Raw genomic sequence first — 18,187 nt, 5'->3', positions numbered from 1 at the left:
TTTGGTCAAACTTTAAGTCGGTTATGAATGACTTGTGGGCCCTCCAATCCTTGTATGTCTGGTGTATTTTCTCCTTAAATAACATGCATACATATATTTACCAAAACTAGTGGAAGTTGTTAGTAGTAAACTCCTACCACTAAGTTTTGCTAGTACATTTGATATCTTTTATGCAGGAATTGATGGTTAAAGTTTATACTTAATGACCGTCAATTGCCATGCCACCAGCCATTGAGTTGCTCCTCCAACAATTGGCATAAACATAGGTGTTGCTGCTTGTGGTGGTACTTGAGTATTCTATGGAAGACTAACATTCATTTGCTGGAGGAAGACTTGGAATTGTGCATGGAGTGTCGACCCGACGTCCAATCGTCAGTGCGATGTCGAAGCTTGTGTTACTGAAGTAGCACCCAAACCTCCTAGAAGGGTCGGGGCCACCGAGACTTGGAACAATCTTAGGCGTGCGGTGGGGCCGGAGGGTGGATAGAACACATTCAGCACGGCCACGCACGTCACAACACCAACTCTTGCCTGCATGGCCGCTTCTTGTTGTTGTTGTTGTTGTTGTTGTGTGTTGTTGCTGCATCTGGCGAAGAATTTCCTACAGCCTAGCCATGTTTTTGCTTCACTGCCTCATACTCCAGCCTTGGGACCGATGTTGTTTAAACCGTGCTAGGCATCACTCACTGGTCCTCAACTTCGTCGCCCCCTGAAGCCTACATGCCTGAGCCTAAAGACTCTCAGGCTGAGCTTCGACGGGAACCCCTTGGACTTCAGCTTTGGCACCATCTTCGGCGTCACCTTCGGTAGTTCCTGCGATGCTCTGTGGAACCGTTTTCCTCCTAGTCAACCTTCTCTTGGGTGGCATTGACTTTTGCTCGGTTCCCGACGGACGGCGCTAGCTGTTGTCCAAAGACGAACACTTGTCCTAATGGAAAGTACGAAAACAATGAGGTATGTATCATTTTTTTTGGAATTCGTCTTACAGTTAAAAGCTTCTTCAATAGTAGTGGATGAAATTCATCTGCACACTAATAATTCACCAAAAACAATAGTTTCTGTTTCCCTATCTTACTTGCCGCCACTAGATTTCGTATCCATTCCGTGATCTGGATCTTTAATTGTTGGAAACTTCTCAAGCTCTTCTGCCAAGCCTTGATTAATGAACTACAAAATCCCTCGAATTCATTCTCTCGTTTCCATTTTAGAGCATCTTAATCTTAAGTTTCCTATTTATCAAAGAAAAATTCCTCTTACGGGCTATTTATAGATTTACAAGCCTAACAACAAACCCTGGGGTTTGGCTTAGATAGGCTTTTACATTCCTGTCCCATTGATATGGATGTTTATAGGGATATTCTTGTCTTTAGCCCACCTTCTCAACCTACTGAGCGGATACGGGTCAACTATTGGGCTGGCCCTTTCTCAGGGGTCTTTTTAGGTAGCTTTTATTGTCCTCTCCACAGGTGTCCACTATTAGGTTGTCGGCCTTGGACTCCGCGGGTTTTCCCAACTCCATAGTGTTTCACTATGCTTTGTCGTGCTCCACCGTTCTTCGTTACCATCTGCTTCGGCGTGTCGGCTGAAGGGCCTCATGGCCTACCTCCAACACACCATGTACTTAATTCTAAGCAAATTTTAAAAATCTTGACTATTATACTTCAATCCTATTATGTGTATGAAATAGGATGAGCTTATAAATATCTGTTGAACTGGACCCATATTAAGCACCTTATTAGATTAACATCTTTGGTGTGAACACGTTATCATCTAGCGAGTAATGCCTATTGGCTGTTGCTAGCTCATCCTTGCAATGAAGTTTCCAAAGACAGACACGATTAAAGGTCGACAAGTATGCTAGCCAGCTGCATATTAACCAGGCATTTTTATCAGGAAAACATTAACTCGCATTGATTCATTTGATATTCTTGGATCTGTAAATAATTTCTTTCCACAACTTGCTGATTGTTGCGATCTGATCTTCCACTATAAAAGCACCATATTCCTCTTTCTTTGATCTCATATCAATCTAACCATTTCTCATCAATCTACAGGTGCATTCTTGCAAGAAAGTGGTGAATCGTGAAGGCCATGGCTCGCAACAAGGTGAAGCTGCAGCGGATCATCAATGATGCGAAGCGGCGGGCAACATTCAAGAAGCGGCTCAAGGGCTTGATGAAGAAGGCAAGCGAGCTGGCAACACTATGCAATGTGGACACATGCCTCATGGTGTATGGTGAGGGTGAGGCGCAAGCAACGGTGGTTTGGCCGTCGGAGTCGGAGGTGATGAGAGTTCTCGAGCGCTTCAAGACCTTGCCACAGCTGGACAAATATAAGAAGATGACCGACCTGGAGGGCTTCATCCAGGAGCGCATCAACAAGTTCCAAGAGCAGTTAGACAAGGTGAGGCGTGATGCCGATGAAAGTGAGACCAAGCTACTCCTCATTGAAGCTCTCGAAGGCCGCCGCCCAGGCCTTGAGGGGATCACCATTGAGCAACTTACCAGCCTTGGCTGGCTTGTAGATGCACGCCTCAACATCGTCAATGATCAACTCCAGAAGCTCCACGAGCAGGGCCTCCTACCAGCGTCTATTTCACTGCCAACCATGGGGGTACTGCCTTACACCACGGCGGGCTACACTGTTGCGCAAGAGGCACCAATCCAGAGGGGGGGATGGCTCATGGGTGTTGTAAGGGGCATTGGCTCATTGGGCTATAGTTTGTTCAGAGGTAGCGGCAGAAGCAACACTGCTGGACCCAGTGGTGACATGGTGCAACCTTTCAACATTGGCGCAGGATCCTCATTGGCCAACCAGGGTATTTCATTCCCTCCCAAGTAAGGAGGGGCTCATTGCCATTTGCATGCCTTTCCAGCATGTTAAGGGTGGGCTTCTTCTAAAATGATGTTTTCTAGAGAAACCATGGTCAACTATCAAGTTTGGAGGGTCTCTTTCACTCCTTTATTTACAACCCAAATATCTCATTCCTTTTTTTATCCCAGAATCCCATTTCCATTTTCAGTCCTAATATCCATTTTTCCTCTTTTAGATCCCCATAAACTATTCTTGTTGTTTGCTTCATGTACTTGTGGTATCTTATTACTAGCTAAATGCTTAAACAATGAAATTCCTCTCTTTTATATATTTTGGGACTTTTTGTATAACTGTACTCATGTATGCTTAAACAGTGAAATTCCTCTCTTTTATAAGCTATGAGAAAATGGATGAGTGAGTAAATTAAAAAAAAGTCTATGTTCAACCCAAGAAAGATCTTATGTGCAAGGAAAATAACTTTTTTCAGTTCGACCTGTACTACCATATGAAATAGGTGAAAGAAGAAGCGTAGCAAAACTATAGGATCTCTTGCTATAAGAGGAATCTTTTCTAGCAATATTTATTTTCCTAAAGAGCCGGACACGATTTTTCTGCCACCCTTTGCATTATGCGGATTTCAGGTGACCGACCATAGGTGCACTATATTTGGTATGCAGCCTCCTACAACTGACATAATTAAAATATGCTCGTATAAGTGCTTTACGGTGCACATATACTTTATTACGACAAAATATTGTCCCAACGAACATGGCAAGGACTCCCTCCTCCATGGGAGAGAAGCAAAGCCTCCTCCGTTTACGGTGACTCCGGCCATCAGATCCACCATCATAACCCAATGCCACCTAGCCACTATCTTCTCGATACCCCATCGCCTCTACTACCCACCACCTCCTCCCCACCAAGTAGCTTCAACAGTACTATCACTTTGTCGCCTCCTCCCCATTGCTGCCACCCACCATTGGGCCTTTCTCCACCCTGACCCACCTCTAAAAAAAGAAACTCCCCCCTCTTCTCCCCTCCCTACCCCCACAGTAACCCCCAAAATCTAATTGGTTGAAGGCTGTTGCTGCCATTGCTAAAGTTTATCGAATCTACAAAAGATGGAGGACAAACTCGCCAGTGCATGAACCAAGGTCAGCAATTTGGACACAACTAGGCCAGGACGTTTGATATTTACAAATTATCAAATGGTATTTCACCACGAATAGAGAAATGTATCTAATTAATGTTTCATCATCTGTGAAAAATGTTTCAACAAAATTTGTTTTAGATGTTTCATCGCTCGATGAAAAATGTGTCAACGCTTGGCAAAAAAAATCAAACAGATGCAATCATCGAAAAAAAATTGATTGAAACATCAAGGCCCTATTGTGCAACATTGAAGAAAATACATTCCGCATTGTACCTAGCATCCAACAAAAAGAGGATGAAACACTCGAACATAACAAAGTAAAGATAAACAACATAATGCAACATCCTACCGTTGTCTTCTTCCTGTGCTCTGGTGACCGTATCCGCCTTCTTCCTCTACTAATGGATGGATCCGCCATCGTTCTCTACTCCAGTAGTTGGAACTGTCATTGCTCTCTACTCTTGTTGTCGGATCCTCCTTTTTCATCTACTTCAATGGCTAGATCCACCTTTTTCCTCTACTCCTTTGGTTGGATCTGAGTTTTTGGTGCAAATTTGATGTGGAGGCGGTTGACGCGGGATCAAGTGCTCATTGACAACAAGCTCACGAAGCCACGTCAAGACAGAGGTTCCACCAACTATGGTTGGTCCAGGCGGCTGCAGAAACAACCAGCAGGAGGAGGTCGTCACGAGCGTGAGGTCGGGGAAGCTCAACGTTGTGGCCTTCCCTTAGAAAATTTGTTGACACCAAGCAAAACAAACATGAGGGAGGTGGCAATGGCATGAGGTGGATGGCATCCAATGATTTTGCTCGAGTTGGACGCTTGGCAGCTAGCGTTTTCGCAACAATTTATAAGATCTATAGCTTTATCTGTAGAATGTTGTATATCTGTTTTTAAATTCTTCAACAACCCCAGTCAAAAAAATTCCTAAACAACCTATGACAGAGTAGCAAATAATCTTTAACGCCTATCATGTTTAGTTGTTTGAATTAGTCTTTTGCATGTTGTAACAGCATTTAGCTTCAAATTCCTTTGTGCATTGCATGGCCGGACTGAAATATTCAGAGGTCGGTCAATTAGAGACTTTTTCGGTTGTAGTGGCTGAGTTGGGTCTGCAGCGTGGGATGACGCGTTCAGTTGTTAGATCTAGTAAAGTCGGAGTCTGATATGCATGTAACAACCTCACGGGCTGAGGAGAATAAATAGAAGAAAAACGAAAAGGTGCGCCAAAACACTTCTCTGTTTTCTCTGTTCTTGTTGGTTTTCAGTGAACTATTCATCGTCCGACAATTTTCAGAGAGATTGAGCATGTGAGCTGAGAGCGAATCGAGAGTTTTTTTTTTTATAACCTAAAGTATACATACATGAATGGAAAAGCCCGGAATAATTTACCAAATACTGTGTACATGATTTATTAGGGAATTTTGTTTTGCCAACGCCTTGTTCTCCACGTACCGTTGCATATATATATACTCTAACATATGCATGGAAAAAGCTGTCAATTGGCTACTCCTGCTTGGGCTTACGCTGCTGAAGCCACTTGTGCGCCAACCAAATTCCAACGCCACCGTTTTTGCCGTCCCGGCCGGCCGGCCGGCTCACCATACTCACCAATTACTAGCTACTCTGGCCCAGGAACGTATCCATCGACCACGACTAGCTCGAGGGAGCATAAGTGCATAACACAACAAAAGAAACAATACTAGTATTTCGCTAGCAGAGCCGTCGTGCCGTACAAGGCGTGCGTCCGATCGAGTGTGTGCCATATGACAACGTAGCTACTAGGACGACGACACTGGCTTTTTACAGCATCTGCGACGAAATTTCCATCCCGTAGCTAGGCATACAAGTACTACGTACCTATATTAGCAGCTTAATTGCCAAGCGAGACGTTCTGAGAGTTGGCATTCTAAACAGTTGCGATCGATGGCGGCCGGAGGGAGGTGGGGGCACAGCGACAACCCGTTCGAGGAGGTCGAGATAGATCAGGTCAACCCCTTCTCGGTACGCTTCTTCTCCTGTAGCTCTATAAACTTGCTCGAATATAATTTTGTTCAGAATTGCTTCGAATTCAGTTGTGTTTTTTTATGAGTTTTTTATCTCTCTATACTAACTAGATTAATTTGGCCTGATATCTCGATCCCTCCTGAGTTTAATTTCCCAGCTTCTTGTTTTTCTTCTGTTGGACAATCTTTTGGTCACTTAAGTTTCCATGAACATCGAAACCTGCAACAAGAAACTGATATAGTTATTGTCAGTTGCAAAGCAATTATGTGACTGTAGTATTGTGATTCCGAAATTGTTTCTATACATTTCAAATTGTTTGGTCTGCGTACCTCTTTTCAACTTGTCATGAACTGACCATATATATTTGTATTCATGTAGCACCCACGTCCAACTCCACTCCCTCATGAACCTGTTGCCTTCTACAATGACCCTGGTGCATCCGTGGATCCTCTTGATAGTAAAAAGGTATCTGGACTGCTTAAGTAGTACATCCTCGCTGACCAGCAGATACTATTTGCTAGTACTACGTACAAAGACCTAGTCAAATAAGCCACTAGACGCCACGTCAGCCAAAACCGAAGACGACGCTGCCAAGAGATCTCGTTTGCATTGGTTTTGTGAGTTGGCGGATCGGCTATATCTGGTTTTTCGGCTGAAGGACTAAAATCAGAGTGGGCGACGAATTGAGGGATCTAAGGTGAACTTATTCCTTTTGCAGAGGGGGCTCACCCACCACCTATTGTCGCGCACATCCTATATTCACATAAACCCAATAGTGCATCTCGTAACGTTGCTTCTCGATTGATCGTGTGAACTTAATCGGACTTAACTCTTTGACACCATGGAAATCATATGTTGATTATGTTAGTTTTATTTCACTTGCACTCGTAAATATTTTTTTCTAGTTCGTCACTGTTTAACATATATAGGTGGTGTTCCTTTCTGTACAGATTTTATCTCGATTTTTTATTAGCATAATTTTTACACTGCTAACAGTGTGATTCATGCAAAAACTTTCTATATATAAGTTGCTTTGAAATATCATATAATTTGATTTTTCAAGTTTGTAATAATTAAAACTTAATTTATCATGCACTAATGGTTTTTTTTTGCTTAGACTAACTTTATCTTTATTATCTTCATGGGAAGAATGCCACCATATACTCATGAAGGGTAAAAAACGAACCATTTTACTGCCATATATGGCGATTCTTCGAGCTTAAGCCAACTTACTGGACCCAGTATTAGAGCTTCCCTAGTATTTTTTTTCCCTTTTTTAAACCCCAGATCATGTCCCTTGACCATGTCTGCAAATCTTCAGGGCCTGAAGAAAAAGGAGAGAGAACTATTGGCTAAAGAGGCTGAGCTAAACAAGAGAGAACAGGTATGCATGCACTAGCTAAAATAAATGGGAAAATATATAGTGCAACCACAAATGTAATGAAAATCTAGAGACCACTCTAGAATGAAAGAAAAAAAAATGTTTGAGACTCATCTACATTACCATGAGTAAAACTTTTAATCTCAGATTCACCATGAGTAAAAATTTTACTCTTGGACTTGGATATTCAATCATGAGTAGAAGTTGTACTTATTGTGATGTGGACAAATCTCAAATCATTTTTATATCCTATGGTACTTTTTAAGTTTCCATTACATATATGCTTTACATTACATATTTTCGCTAAATAAAATATACAGTGGTGTTATATTTTCCTGTTATGTATGCAGATACTAAACTAATTTTCTGCAGGAACTAAAAAGAAGGGAAGAAGCACTTGCAAGAGGTAAATTGTATTTTTTTTGTATTAACCATACATATGTTCTATTTGATATTTCCCATTAATTTCGTGCCAGTGTTCCTCTTGAATACACAGCTGGAGTTTTTATAGAGCCAAAAAACTGGCCTCCATTCTTCCCCGTCATTCATGTTGATATCTCAAATGACATACCCGTGCACTTGCAGCGAGTGCAGTATGTCGCTTTTGCATCACTCCTAGGTACAAATAATCAGTAATTGACTATTTTCTTAAAACATATCTATTTTTCAAGAACTATAAGTTATCGAAAGTGTAACTACGGGCTAAGATTATGCATACCTCTCATGCAGGGTTGGTGATATGCCTCTTCTGGAACATAATATGTGTCAGTGCTATTGCGATTATGTGGGGCGGTATGGTTTCAGAGAAATTCATCTTATTTAATTTGCATTCATGCCTTGTATGTTAAGCTTATGTCCCTAATTTGTTAGTTTTGAGCAAATATGTTAATTTATTTCATCTATGCAGACCCTAGGGCCTGGTTTCTGGCTGCCATATACTTCATTACAGGATGCCCAGGTGCCTATTTTTCATGGTACCGGCCTCTTTATCGTGCCATGAGGTACTACATATAATGCCCTTACTGATTCTCTGAATTAATATTAGCAAACATTATAGTATTGTACTAGAGTACCTGGTCAAAACTTGATCATCACTACTTGACACTTGGTTGTGTATATCCACTTGTTATTTTGTTAATATAGAAGCCAGATTTCTATCAATTATCTAAAAAAAATCATTTGACACGATCCCATATTCTCTAGGAAAGAAAGTGCTTTCAGATATGGGTGGTTCTTCCTGTTCTACTTTGTAAGTTTTCTTGGTCTCTTGGAAGATCTGGAAATTTTGAATTTATTTTACATCCTATTGCCTACTTGTTCCAATAAGAATGGCTTATGTGTTCTTATTGACTATGCAGTTCCATATATCTTTCTGCATCTATGCAGCCATTTCTCCATCAATTTTTTTCGTTGGAAGATCATTGACGTAAGGTCCTTTCAGCCTTTTTTTTGGTTTTTATATAGTTCTTATTTCAGCTTGACAATTAGTTATTTACAGATTGAATTGTAGAAAGTGCTTCGTTTTCTCATAAGTAAATATTTTCAGTTTATTTAATATATCTGTATGTGTATCACAAAGAAGCTTTACTTTGACTATTCCTCATGTCCAATTTAACTATGTTGCATAAAATTGCTAATGTTTCTTCTCAGCTTATGCTACTTCCTTTGCGGTTTTGGAACTTTAACTGACGAGCTTCTCTTATTTTATTTATCATTCCCAGGGGAATTTTTCAAGCGATCAACGTGATAGGCTACAATGGTGCAGTCGGGGTGAGTTTATACTGTGACAGCATTTCTCGATTATGAGAATGGGAACAGAAAACAATAGTGCAATTTGCACATTTCAAAATCTAAAAATAATTTAATTTAAGCAATTGCTAACATCTTCAAGCCATATCTAAAAGAAATCTCAAGCTTTAATACTAGCACCCACAATTTATACGCATAAATGTGGTCTTACGGTAGGAAGTTTAAATATGGTCCATGGAGTTATGCTAACCTAAATCTATTGACCATTTGTTGAACGAGCACAATCGCGGGTGAGTGCTTGCGGGATGTGTGTGAGTGTAAGAGTGTTGATGTACCATGTGTGGATGGACATTTTTCTCATAATGGAAGGAAAAAATATTATGATGTTTTCAGACTGGAACAAGTTTTTCAATATATATATGAAATGTTAGCTACAATGAGGTACCTGGAGAGTTCAGAGAGTAGTTGTATCACCTTAATGTAATTAACTTAGATTAATAAATCGTTAATTATCTAAAGAAAACAACTTTTGGCAACTCCTCAAGTTAGTACCATAAAATCGTTCTTTCAAATACAGTTTCACTTGCTATATTTATTTTGATAGAAATTGTTAGCCCCGTCGGTTGCCCTAAAAAGAATAAGCCAATGCGAAACTTTGAATTTTCAAACTTAAGTTGATTTTAACATATTTTCATTGTAATTTATTTTTCAACATTAACTGTTAAGTCGCTAAGAACACATATATAAACAATTTACACATAAATTATTTTATATCGCTAATAAGCCGTTACAACTTATAGTTAGCTTTTGGACAACCAACGAGGCCATACATAATACTCTTTTATTACAAGATTAGTCCTCAGTTTACATAACAAGATTTATAAAAAAATAAGCTTAATTTTTTTTATGGATCGGGGCAGTGTTTCATACCTGGGTCCTTATTATACTTCAGATACTAGTTGTACGACTGAAGGGATACAATGTTGTTAGTTGCACTAGTTCCCTCTTTCAATGCTTTCATAATTACATGAACTATTTCCGTCTTTCAGATATTATTCTTCCTGGGTTTCGCGATGTTCGTCCTTGAGACGTTGCTGAGCATATGGGTCATGCAGGTAAGCGCACACAACCGCATTAATTAACTTTGCCTACATATATAAACCCAGTGATATAACTTCCTTCAAGACAGAATTTTAATCATGGGAAAACCTCTGCTTCTACTTGCAGAAAGTATATTGGTATTTCCGCGGGAAAGGGAAGGAGGCCGAGATGAGGCCTGATGCTGCAGCAGGCGGCTCACGGTTCTGACGACATAGCAACCCTGAACCTGAAGCTGCAGCTAAGGATAGACAAGATCAAGCTTGAAATTGTTGTGAAGTTGTAAGTGGATTTGTTGGATTGTTGTGGACTTGTGGTTGATGGAAGTGCAAGAACTGATGATGTACTTATAGATCAGAATTGTTTCACTTGTCACTCACATAGATATTTTGTTTGCTCAACTTACTTTCCTTGTCTGATAGTCTGAAACTACAGTTCCTAGAAAAGAAAGTAGAAGCCCAATCTGTGCCTTGTTCAGATGCTAGCTAGTAGTAGCTGCTACAGAGAAAATCTTTCGGCAAGCATATACTACTCCATCCAAAAAAAAAAACATTTCTAGCAACGAACTATATCCAGGTTCATAGGTAAGATAGTTTTTTTTTAGGGAGGGGGTATGTTGTTGCATCACGCATATATATACTTTCTGTCTTTCTTGACATCATGTCGCAATCCAATGGAAAGAACAGATACGGGGAAGGCCGTTCTCGCAAAATTTCAGCTATGAACTCGCGAAATCTTGCAACATGGATGAAATTTTGCGAATATCTAGTAAAGTGTGTAATGTAGAAACGTACGCGGTCGCTGTCAGGGTGGCGTAGAGGGGGCGGCAAAGTGAGAGAAAAACATTAGGCCGAGTCTGAGTCGTTGCAAGGCTGAGGTGTTTGACGGCAACAAAAAAAGTAAACACGACGGGCTGAGCCTGAGCCTGCCAAATCCACGCGGAGTCCGCTAAAATTTTTCCACTGGTTCTAGATGATCGCCATCGATGATGCAACGACCAACTGCTTCCTCTGCGGAATAGCTGAATAAATTCAGAGTTCAGGTCCATCTAGGCTGCTGCTGCTGCTCTTCGTCTTTGCTGACCTCGGCACAGGCAGAGAGAGAAGCCAAGAAAAGGGAAAAGAGAGGAAGAAGAGAGGGAAGAGGAGAAGGGAGACGCGCGGTGATCGGAGGTTGATCCATGGCTGGCAGGTCGAGATACGACAACCCCTTCGAGGAGGGCGGCGGCGACGAGGTCAACCCTTTCGCGGTAAGCTCGCCGGCGAGCTCGCCATGTTTTTTTGTTTCCCCGTCAGAAAATATTCAGACCCATCTTCCGTTCCTCCTTGATTCCTCGAGTTGCTTTACTTGTATATATAGATATGCTTTACTTGTAGCAAAATTGATTCGGTGATCATGTCTGCTTCGAATTTAGTTGCACCCATAAAAACAGCTCGGCAAAACAAACCAAAAAAAGAAAAAGGAGAGAGAGAATATGGTTTTATGAGAAAAAAAAATAGCAGGAACACAAGTGACAAAAAAAAAATTGTTTGTACCTTGACTGGTATGTGCAGAGCTGCCTTTGATTTAGGTCCTGTCTGGGATTTTTAAGGAACTACGGATGATCTAAAAGTGATTCTGTGTCCTCTTCATGTGTTGCAATTTTGCAACTAGGGACTTTATTTCCGGATTCGACTGTGGCTTGCTAGTTGCTTGCGAACCCTGTTTCTTGTGTCATGGGAGTTTTATCATTTTTTTAGATAATATGGGAGTTTTTTTTAACATATATACAATCAACTGCATGTTGAGCTCACTTCATATATTAAGGTTTGTAATTCTAATTCATTTTTTAAAAATTTTACTTTTACTGGAGAGAAGTGCATCTGTCCAAAAATGTAGAGTTCCTTTGAATTGAGTGAAAATTTGCTCAAATTCAGCAAAAATATTTTCAGAATTTAAAAATTTTATGAAAGTTATTTTTGGTTTTTCATCACCTCCAAAATCAATTTTGCATTTCGAAATGTAAAACCCTGTATATATTTAATAACTCTCACAGCAGAAACATATGTTTGTGCAAATGGCAAGTTAATTTTTTTTTCTTGCAATTCAGTATTTCTGCTTTGATATTAGGCGGAACGCTGTTTACAAAATTAAAAAAAGGGACTACAAACAAATAATTCTTCAGGCACCAATCGCAATAATCTTACTGATTTATCTTGCTCAATGCTCATCTATCAGGATAAAGCTTCTAAAGGAGGATCAGCAGGTCAATCCAGCTATTCCGGAGGCGCATTCTATACAACAGTGAGTTTGCACTACACAGAATTTTACTTACAGAAATTATAAAACGATTTATTTGCTGGTTGATCATCTGTACGTTGACGCAATCATCTTGATGCAGCAATCACGCCCTAGTGCTCCACCGGCCACCCACCTTTCGCCTCTTCCTCCTGAGCCAGCTGACTTCTACAATGACTTCTCGACCCCGGTGGATATTCCAATGGACACTAGCAAGGTTACTACACTACTCTGAATGATGTGATGAAATGTTATTTGACATGATTCCCAAAAGTAATTTACCTGCGTGTTAAATATGCATAATATAGGATATGAAAACAAGGGAGAAGGAACTTCTTGCAAAGGAAGCCGAGCTAAACAGGCGAGAGAAGGTAACCTGAACATGATGCAGAACAGTGTTAGCTGCATGTACTTCCTTGAATTTCAATTCTTTCCAACTATGTTGGCAAAGTTGTTGTGCCAAGATGGATTTGATTATGTGTAACATGCTGATTGTCGCTTACGTCTGTATAGGAAATCAAAAGGAGAGAGGAGGCTGCAGCACGAGGTAGAGCTTCTGTTTTGTTGTCATCATTTTTTTCTTTCTTGTTGCCCTTTGCCTTCATCCCTGTAGATTTGCACTGCTGATCTTACTAGTTTTGCAGCTGGTATTGTGTTGGAAGACAAAAACTGGCCTCCATTTTTCCCCATCATCCATAATGATATTGGCAATGAGATACCTGTCCACCTGCAAAGAACACAGTATGTCGCATTTGCGTCACTCTTAGGTACGTGTTTCTTTGATTTGTCAATCCTCCAATTTGCTATGATCACAACAGCAGGAAAAAGAAAACAGATCATACCAAAATTATTGTTTCGTACTGTACTACTAAAATGTACCTGAGTTCATTGAAAAAGGATTTCGTACACAATATACAAGAGCTCATTTCCTCTTTTCTGTTTTGTAGGATTGGTCCTGTGCTTGTTTTGGAACATCATCTGTGTTACGGCTGCTTGGATTAAAGGGGAAGGTGTGCAGATAAAAGTCCCTTTTTTTCTGAAATATCATTTTGTGAAACTACACTATACAATTTGAGGTGTTGTACGCACTCAACTGTATATAATTAGAACTTATTTATATTTACTCCTTGTTTCTTAATGCAGGTCCCAAGATCTGGTTTCTTGCTGTCATCTATTTCATTCTTGGATGCCCAGGTGCCTACTATCTGTGGTACCGACCACTTTACCGTGCCATGAGGTAAATGAAATATTACTACTTGTCACACATTATAATTTGCATTTTTTGGGATCATTTTTTGTGAGGTTTTCTGTTGTTTAGTTCGAACTAATATCTCCTTGGCTCATAATTTATTTCTGCAAAACGTATCACAGGAATGAGAGTGCTCTGAAATTTGGATGGTTTTTCCTGTTCTACTTGGTGAGTTCCATTTATCACTACAGAATTACTGATAGTTTTGTACATTGTTTCTTTGTTCCTATTGAGGATTTGGGGCAAGAATCTCACATGTTTGTGTTGACACAAACAGGTCCACATCGCTTTCTGTGTGTATGCGGCTGTTTCTCCATCAATTCTATTTGTAGGGAAATCATTGACGTAAGTTTCTACAAATATTCTTGCTCTATTGCAAGTTTGCAATAGGCTCCATTTCTATTTCCAGCACTCCAAAGTTTTCCTGATCTAAAAAATACATGTTTCATCGTTCCAAATATTCAGTGACGTCTTCATCTCTGATCGGAATAAACTTTATTTTTTAAGTATGGAACAATTTATTAAGATCAATACATGTTCTTTGGTTATGTTTAATTAGCTCCCTTTCAGTACCTTCTTGAGAAATTATTTCAGGATCATGTCTAATTTTCTTCATCCTGTTCATTCTTTGTGCAGAGGAATTTTTCCAGCAATCAGCTTAATAGGCAATACTGTTATCGTTGGGGTGAGTGAAAACTGAAGTCTCCTGACTTAACTAACAACATTCTACACTACAAAATCAAAATCGTTTACATTAATTTCCCTGTACAACTCATACATATATGCAGTGGAACACAAATCTTCATAAAACTGAAAGAAACATTCCTTCGACCCATGAACATATTTCTTTTTTAACAAACAACAAAATCATTGTCTGATACTATTCGATGAGCAGGTGTTTTATTTTCTTGGATTCGCAATGTTTTGCCTGGAGTCGCTGCTCAGCATGTGGGTTATTCAGGTCAAGTCCTGTCTGCTGCTGGTTCTTTTCTGTTGCCTGAATTTCTGAATGCTTAGCGTTTTTCAGAGGAAAATTTATCTAACCTTGTGAGCACTGTGCTCCCTGCACTGCAGCGTGTGTATCTTTACTTCCGGGGCAGCGGGAAAGAGGCCGAGATGAAGCGCGAGGCTGCACGCAGCGCAGCGAGGGCGGCGTTTTGATGATGATGTACGTATGCGTGAAATGCATAGGAGTGTCCATTGTTTGAAAAATTACTGTGCGCTGTAAATTTGGAGAGTGGTAGTAGAGTTGTTCTGCTTATGATATGTAGGATTTTGTGACTTGATTTGAGATTTCTTCCGCTGTCCATGTCCATTTCTTCTGATCTGTTCTAACTTCATGCTTTGCACTTTAGGGATACTAGTATATATTTGAGAGAGAAAAATTGTGGCATTAGGACTTGCCAGATCTATGTATGTAACAAAAAGCATACCTTTCTGCATGCCGTTTCTAAACATGGAGTTTGATTTTCATTGCCATTTCTAACATATGTGGGGATGAGTAGGGTTGAAACCAGTCGTAGAAATTCCTGACCAATTGATGCTTGTTTCTAATTTCTACCGACCGAGTCACGTGAAAATAGTAATCGATGAAGACAAAAATAGAAATGGTAAAAATCTGAAAACAGAAATAATTTTGTCGTTATATTAATCGTTTTTGTGTTTTACCATGTTCTTGGGTTAATTACCGATTTTATAATGTGACAATTACCATATTTCTAAATATGTCAATATATAAGGTTCATGCCTCTATTTGATCCATATCCTTAACCAAATCACTAGGTGGTGTTTGAATCTCCTGAAGATGAAGATGAAGATAAAGATTAAGTGTTTCACATAAAACGAGGTGGTGATAACGTGTGACTAATTGAGCTTTAATTATTACAAACTTAAAAAATGGATTAATTTGATATTTTAGAGCAACTTTCATATAAAAAGTTTTCGTACGAAACGCACCGTTTAGCAGTTTGAAAAGCATGCCACGAGTATCCAAAATTTAATCCAACTTTTGTTGGAGAAAATAAATTTAATCCAACTTTTAGGCAGAGAGAATAATATGTGATATTATTGTATGATTGAATTTATAATTTACCTATTGTATGATTGAATTTATTTGGTCGTATTATAAAGTTATGCTAACTTTAATATGTGATATTGTAGTTCGGTGCTTCTGATCGATACCAACATATTACCGTCCGTATAGTTCTGTTTTAGATTTTTCGATATCTCTGGTACTGTTTTCGATTCCTTTTAAAAAAATGATTACAGGCGATTGAGGCTATTTGCGTACAGTTTCCCGTTTTCTTCCCTATATGTGCTCAGATAGCAATCTATCTATCTATCTATTCTATTATATACTAAAAATCCATTAAACTTCCTATAAACACTCTCAAGCCGCCACGTGGTCTTCTACAAACGCTTCTAAGTCGCCACGTGGCACTCTACTAAATTAGAAAAAATCTAAGAAAAAAAAAACATCCATCACTCAATTTCACTTAAAATTTGTGGACCCATCATTTTCAACCATTGGATCAATTAATAAAATAATCCCAACAAACTCCACCTCTACCTCCGCGTACGTACGAATCTCCCTCCTGTACGTACTCACGCATACTCCCTCTGTTTCATAATGTAAGACTTTCTAGCATTGCCTACATACATATAGATGTTAATGAATCTAAAAACATACATATGTCTAAATTCATTAATATCTAAATGAATATGGACAATGCTAGAAAGTCTTACATTATGAAACGGAGGAAGTACAAAACTACGCATGGACAGTTCCCTTTTCTATCTCTTCTTTTTCTGCATCGTCCTATTTTATATCAAACACTTCTATGAATAACTAGATAGTTAAATGAACAGAAACTTTAAGCAATATCTCCTGTTTTTATTTTTAAAATTGTTTTAAATTTATAATTAAACTAATAATTTGAGATTAATATTGCTCATATTTTGCTATATAGGAAAATACGTAGTTTGGACATAGAACCCTTTCTTTGCATAGCAACCAAACAGCAATAAAACATTTAAATTGGTAGAAATTATATATTGTTGTGAACATTTTACAAGTCTAAATTAGATTGATAGTATCGAAGCAGATAAAAAAAATAAATTCAACCATGAATAAATCAATATAAAAGAATAACTTGTCTACGTACCATACTTCTACATTTTTGCATGTTATCCAAGTTTGCACTTATGCAATCCAAGTGGACATGAAAATTATGAAAAATACAACTCCCTCCGTCCCAAAATATAACAACTTTTAGTACTCATGATTTGTCCCGAAATATAACTTCTTCACTAAGGGTGTGTTTAGTTCACACCAAAATTGGAAGTTTGGTTGAAATTAGAACAAAGTGACGGAAAAGTTGGAAGTTTGTGTATAGGAAAGTTTTGATGTGTTGGAAAAGTTGGAAGTTTGAAGAAAAATTTTGGAACTAAACTCGGCCCAACATTCACTTCCAAACCAATCACAACCATCCACCATTCAGTTTTCTCACCTACCTCCACTTCTCAGCCAATAACATCTCTCTATTTAATTCCACCTACTTTCTTAATAACCGTGTCCAGCTCTAAAACTTCTTATATTCTGGGATGGAGAGAGTAAAATATGGAGTATATTACTATATACTCATTATTAGTTCACAAATATTCACGGCTAAATTAGATTTATTATGCGAACAAGTAATATGGCCTATCTTGGTGCTTTACATGACATTAGAGAATTATGAAAAATCATGAAAAAAATTAATAACATGGATTATATCACCATATATATATATATATATATATATATATATATATATATATATATATATATATATATATATATATATATATATATATATATATATATATATATATATATATATATATATATATATATATATATATATATATATATATATATATATATATATATATATATATATATATATATATATATATATATATATATATATATATATATATATATATGCTTAAAAATTAACTAGGATTTTTGATATGGGTGATCCAAATTATACAATTTTTTAAATACTTTAAATCTAACATGGTTATAACTCTAAATTGGTCAAATGTACATCATAATATATTAATAATGAAGTTTTTTTTCTTTTTCCAAAAGTTTCTTTTCACATATGTTTATATGCATTGGGCTAGGGTTATTTTTGGACCGGACCACCCCTTGATCTGCCTGTCTATATATGACAACTTCGTAATAATAAATTACCAACAAAAGTGTACTTGAGTCTGCAACACTTAAACATTTATAAATTTTGTACATCTACCAATTATATTTATTTAATTGTGCTCTTATTTCAATTTAAATTCATTTTTCAAAGAACATACGAAAGCATATAAAAAGGATGGAGTAAAAGTAAATAGAAGTCTGCTTTTAATTATATGAAATAGTCTTATTAACCATATTTTTTTAATAGAAAATATCTT

The 18,187-nt window shown here is 38.2% G+C and overlaps 3 protein-coding genes across 3 annotated transcripts; all 3 read left to right on the top strand.

Moving 5' to 3' along the window:
• The first annotated feature begins 2,038 nt into the window (after positions 1-2,038).
• On the top strand, positions 2,039-3,142 carry LOC107280316 (agamous-like MADS-box protein AGL80). The gene has a single exon (XM_015774087.3). The coding sequence runs from the start codon at positions 2,092-2,094 to the stop codon at positions 2,839-2,841; it is 750 nt and encodes a 249-aa protein (XP_015629573.1). The 5' UTR covers positions 2,039-2,091; the 3' UTR covers positions 2,842-3,142.
• Positions 3,143-5,868: 2,726 nt separating this feature from the next.
• On the top strand, positions 5,869-10,666 carry LOC107278716 (secretory carrier-associated membrane protein 4-like). The gene is made up of 12 exons (XM_015777568.3): positions 5,869-5,972; positions 6,354-6,440; positions 7,297-7,359; positions 7,729-7,762; positions 7,853-7,975; positions 8,086-8,148; positions 8,264-8,357; positions 8,560-8,605; positions 8,715-8,782; positions 9,078-9,126; positions 10,155-10,220; positions 10,333-10,666. Exons 1-12 carry the CDS (start codon positions 5,895-5,897, stop codon positions 10,411-10,413), a joined length of 852 nt encoding a protein of 283 aa, XP_015633054.1. The 5' UTR covers positions 5,869-5,894; the 3' UTR covers positions 10,414-10,666.
• Positions 10,667-11,166: 500 nt separating this feature from the next.
• Positions 11,167-15,207, top strand: LOC4333331 (secretory carrier-associated membrane protein 4-like). Its single transcript, NM_001418351.1, has 13 exons — positions 11,167-11,452; positions 12,421-12,486; positions 12,584-12,697; positions 12,789-12,851; positions 12,994-13,027; positions 13,125-13,247; positions 13,428-13,490; positions 13,624-13,717; positions 13,852-13,897; positions 14,007-14,074; positions 14,366-14,414; positions 14,625-14,690; positions 14,804-15,207. Exons 1-13 carry the CDS (start codon positions 11,384-11,386, stop codon positions 14,888-14,890), a joined length of 942 nt encoding a protein of 313 aa, NP_001405280.1. The 5' UTR covers positions 11,167-11,383; the 3' UTR covers positions 14,891-15,207.
• The last annotated feature ends 2,980 nt before the right edge of the window (positions 15,208-18,187 follow it).

This window comes from Oryza sativa, chromosome 3 (genome assembly GCF_034140825.1).
Source record: "Oryza sativa Japonica Group chromosome 3, ASM3414082v1".
NCBI classification, from domain to species: Eukaryota; Viridiplantae; Streptophyta; class Magnoliopsida; order Poales; family Poaceae; genus Oryza; species Oryza sativa.
The sequence above is the reverse complement of the archived record's forward strand: the minus strand, read 5'-3'. Positions and strand labels throughout refer to the sequence as shown.

What these genes read in the sequence shown, in the direction of transcription:
- LOC107280316 (XM_015774087.3), top strand. Translation starts at nt 2,092, where the DNA reads ATGGCTCGCAACAAGGTGAAGCTGCAGCGGATCATCAATGATGCGAAG.
- LOC107278716 (XM_015777568.3), top strand. Translation starts at nt 5,895, where the DNA reads ATGGCGGCCGGAGGGAGGTGGGGGCACAGCGACAACCCGTTCGAGGAG. An exon ending in ATCCTCTTGATAGTAAAAAG is followed by an intron (nt 6,441 to 7,296) that starts GTATCTGGACTG and finishes GCAAATCTTCAG; the next exon opens with GGCCTGAAGAAAAAGGAGAG. An exon ending in CGCTTTTGCATCACTCCTAG is followed by an intron (nt 7,976 to 8,085) that starts GTACAAATAATC and finishes CCTCTCATGCAG; the next exon opens with GGTTGGTGATATGCCTCTTC.
- LOC4333331 (NM_001418351.1), top strand. Translation starts at nt 11,384, where the DNA reads ATGGCTGGCAGGTCGAGATACGACAACCCCTTCGAGGAGGGCGGCGGC. An exon ending in GAGGCGCATTCTATACAACA is followed by an intron (nt 12,487 to 12,583) that starts GTGAGTTTGCAC and finishes ATCTTGATGCAG; the next exon opens with CAATCACGCCCTAGTGCTCC. An exon ending in CCACTTTACCGTGCCATGAG is followed by an intron (nt 13,718 to 13,851) that starts GTAAATGAAATA and finishes AACGTATCACAG; the next exon opens with GAATGAGAGTGCTCTGAAAT.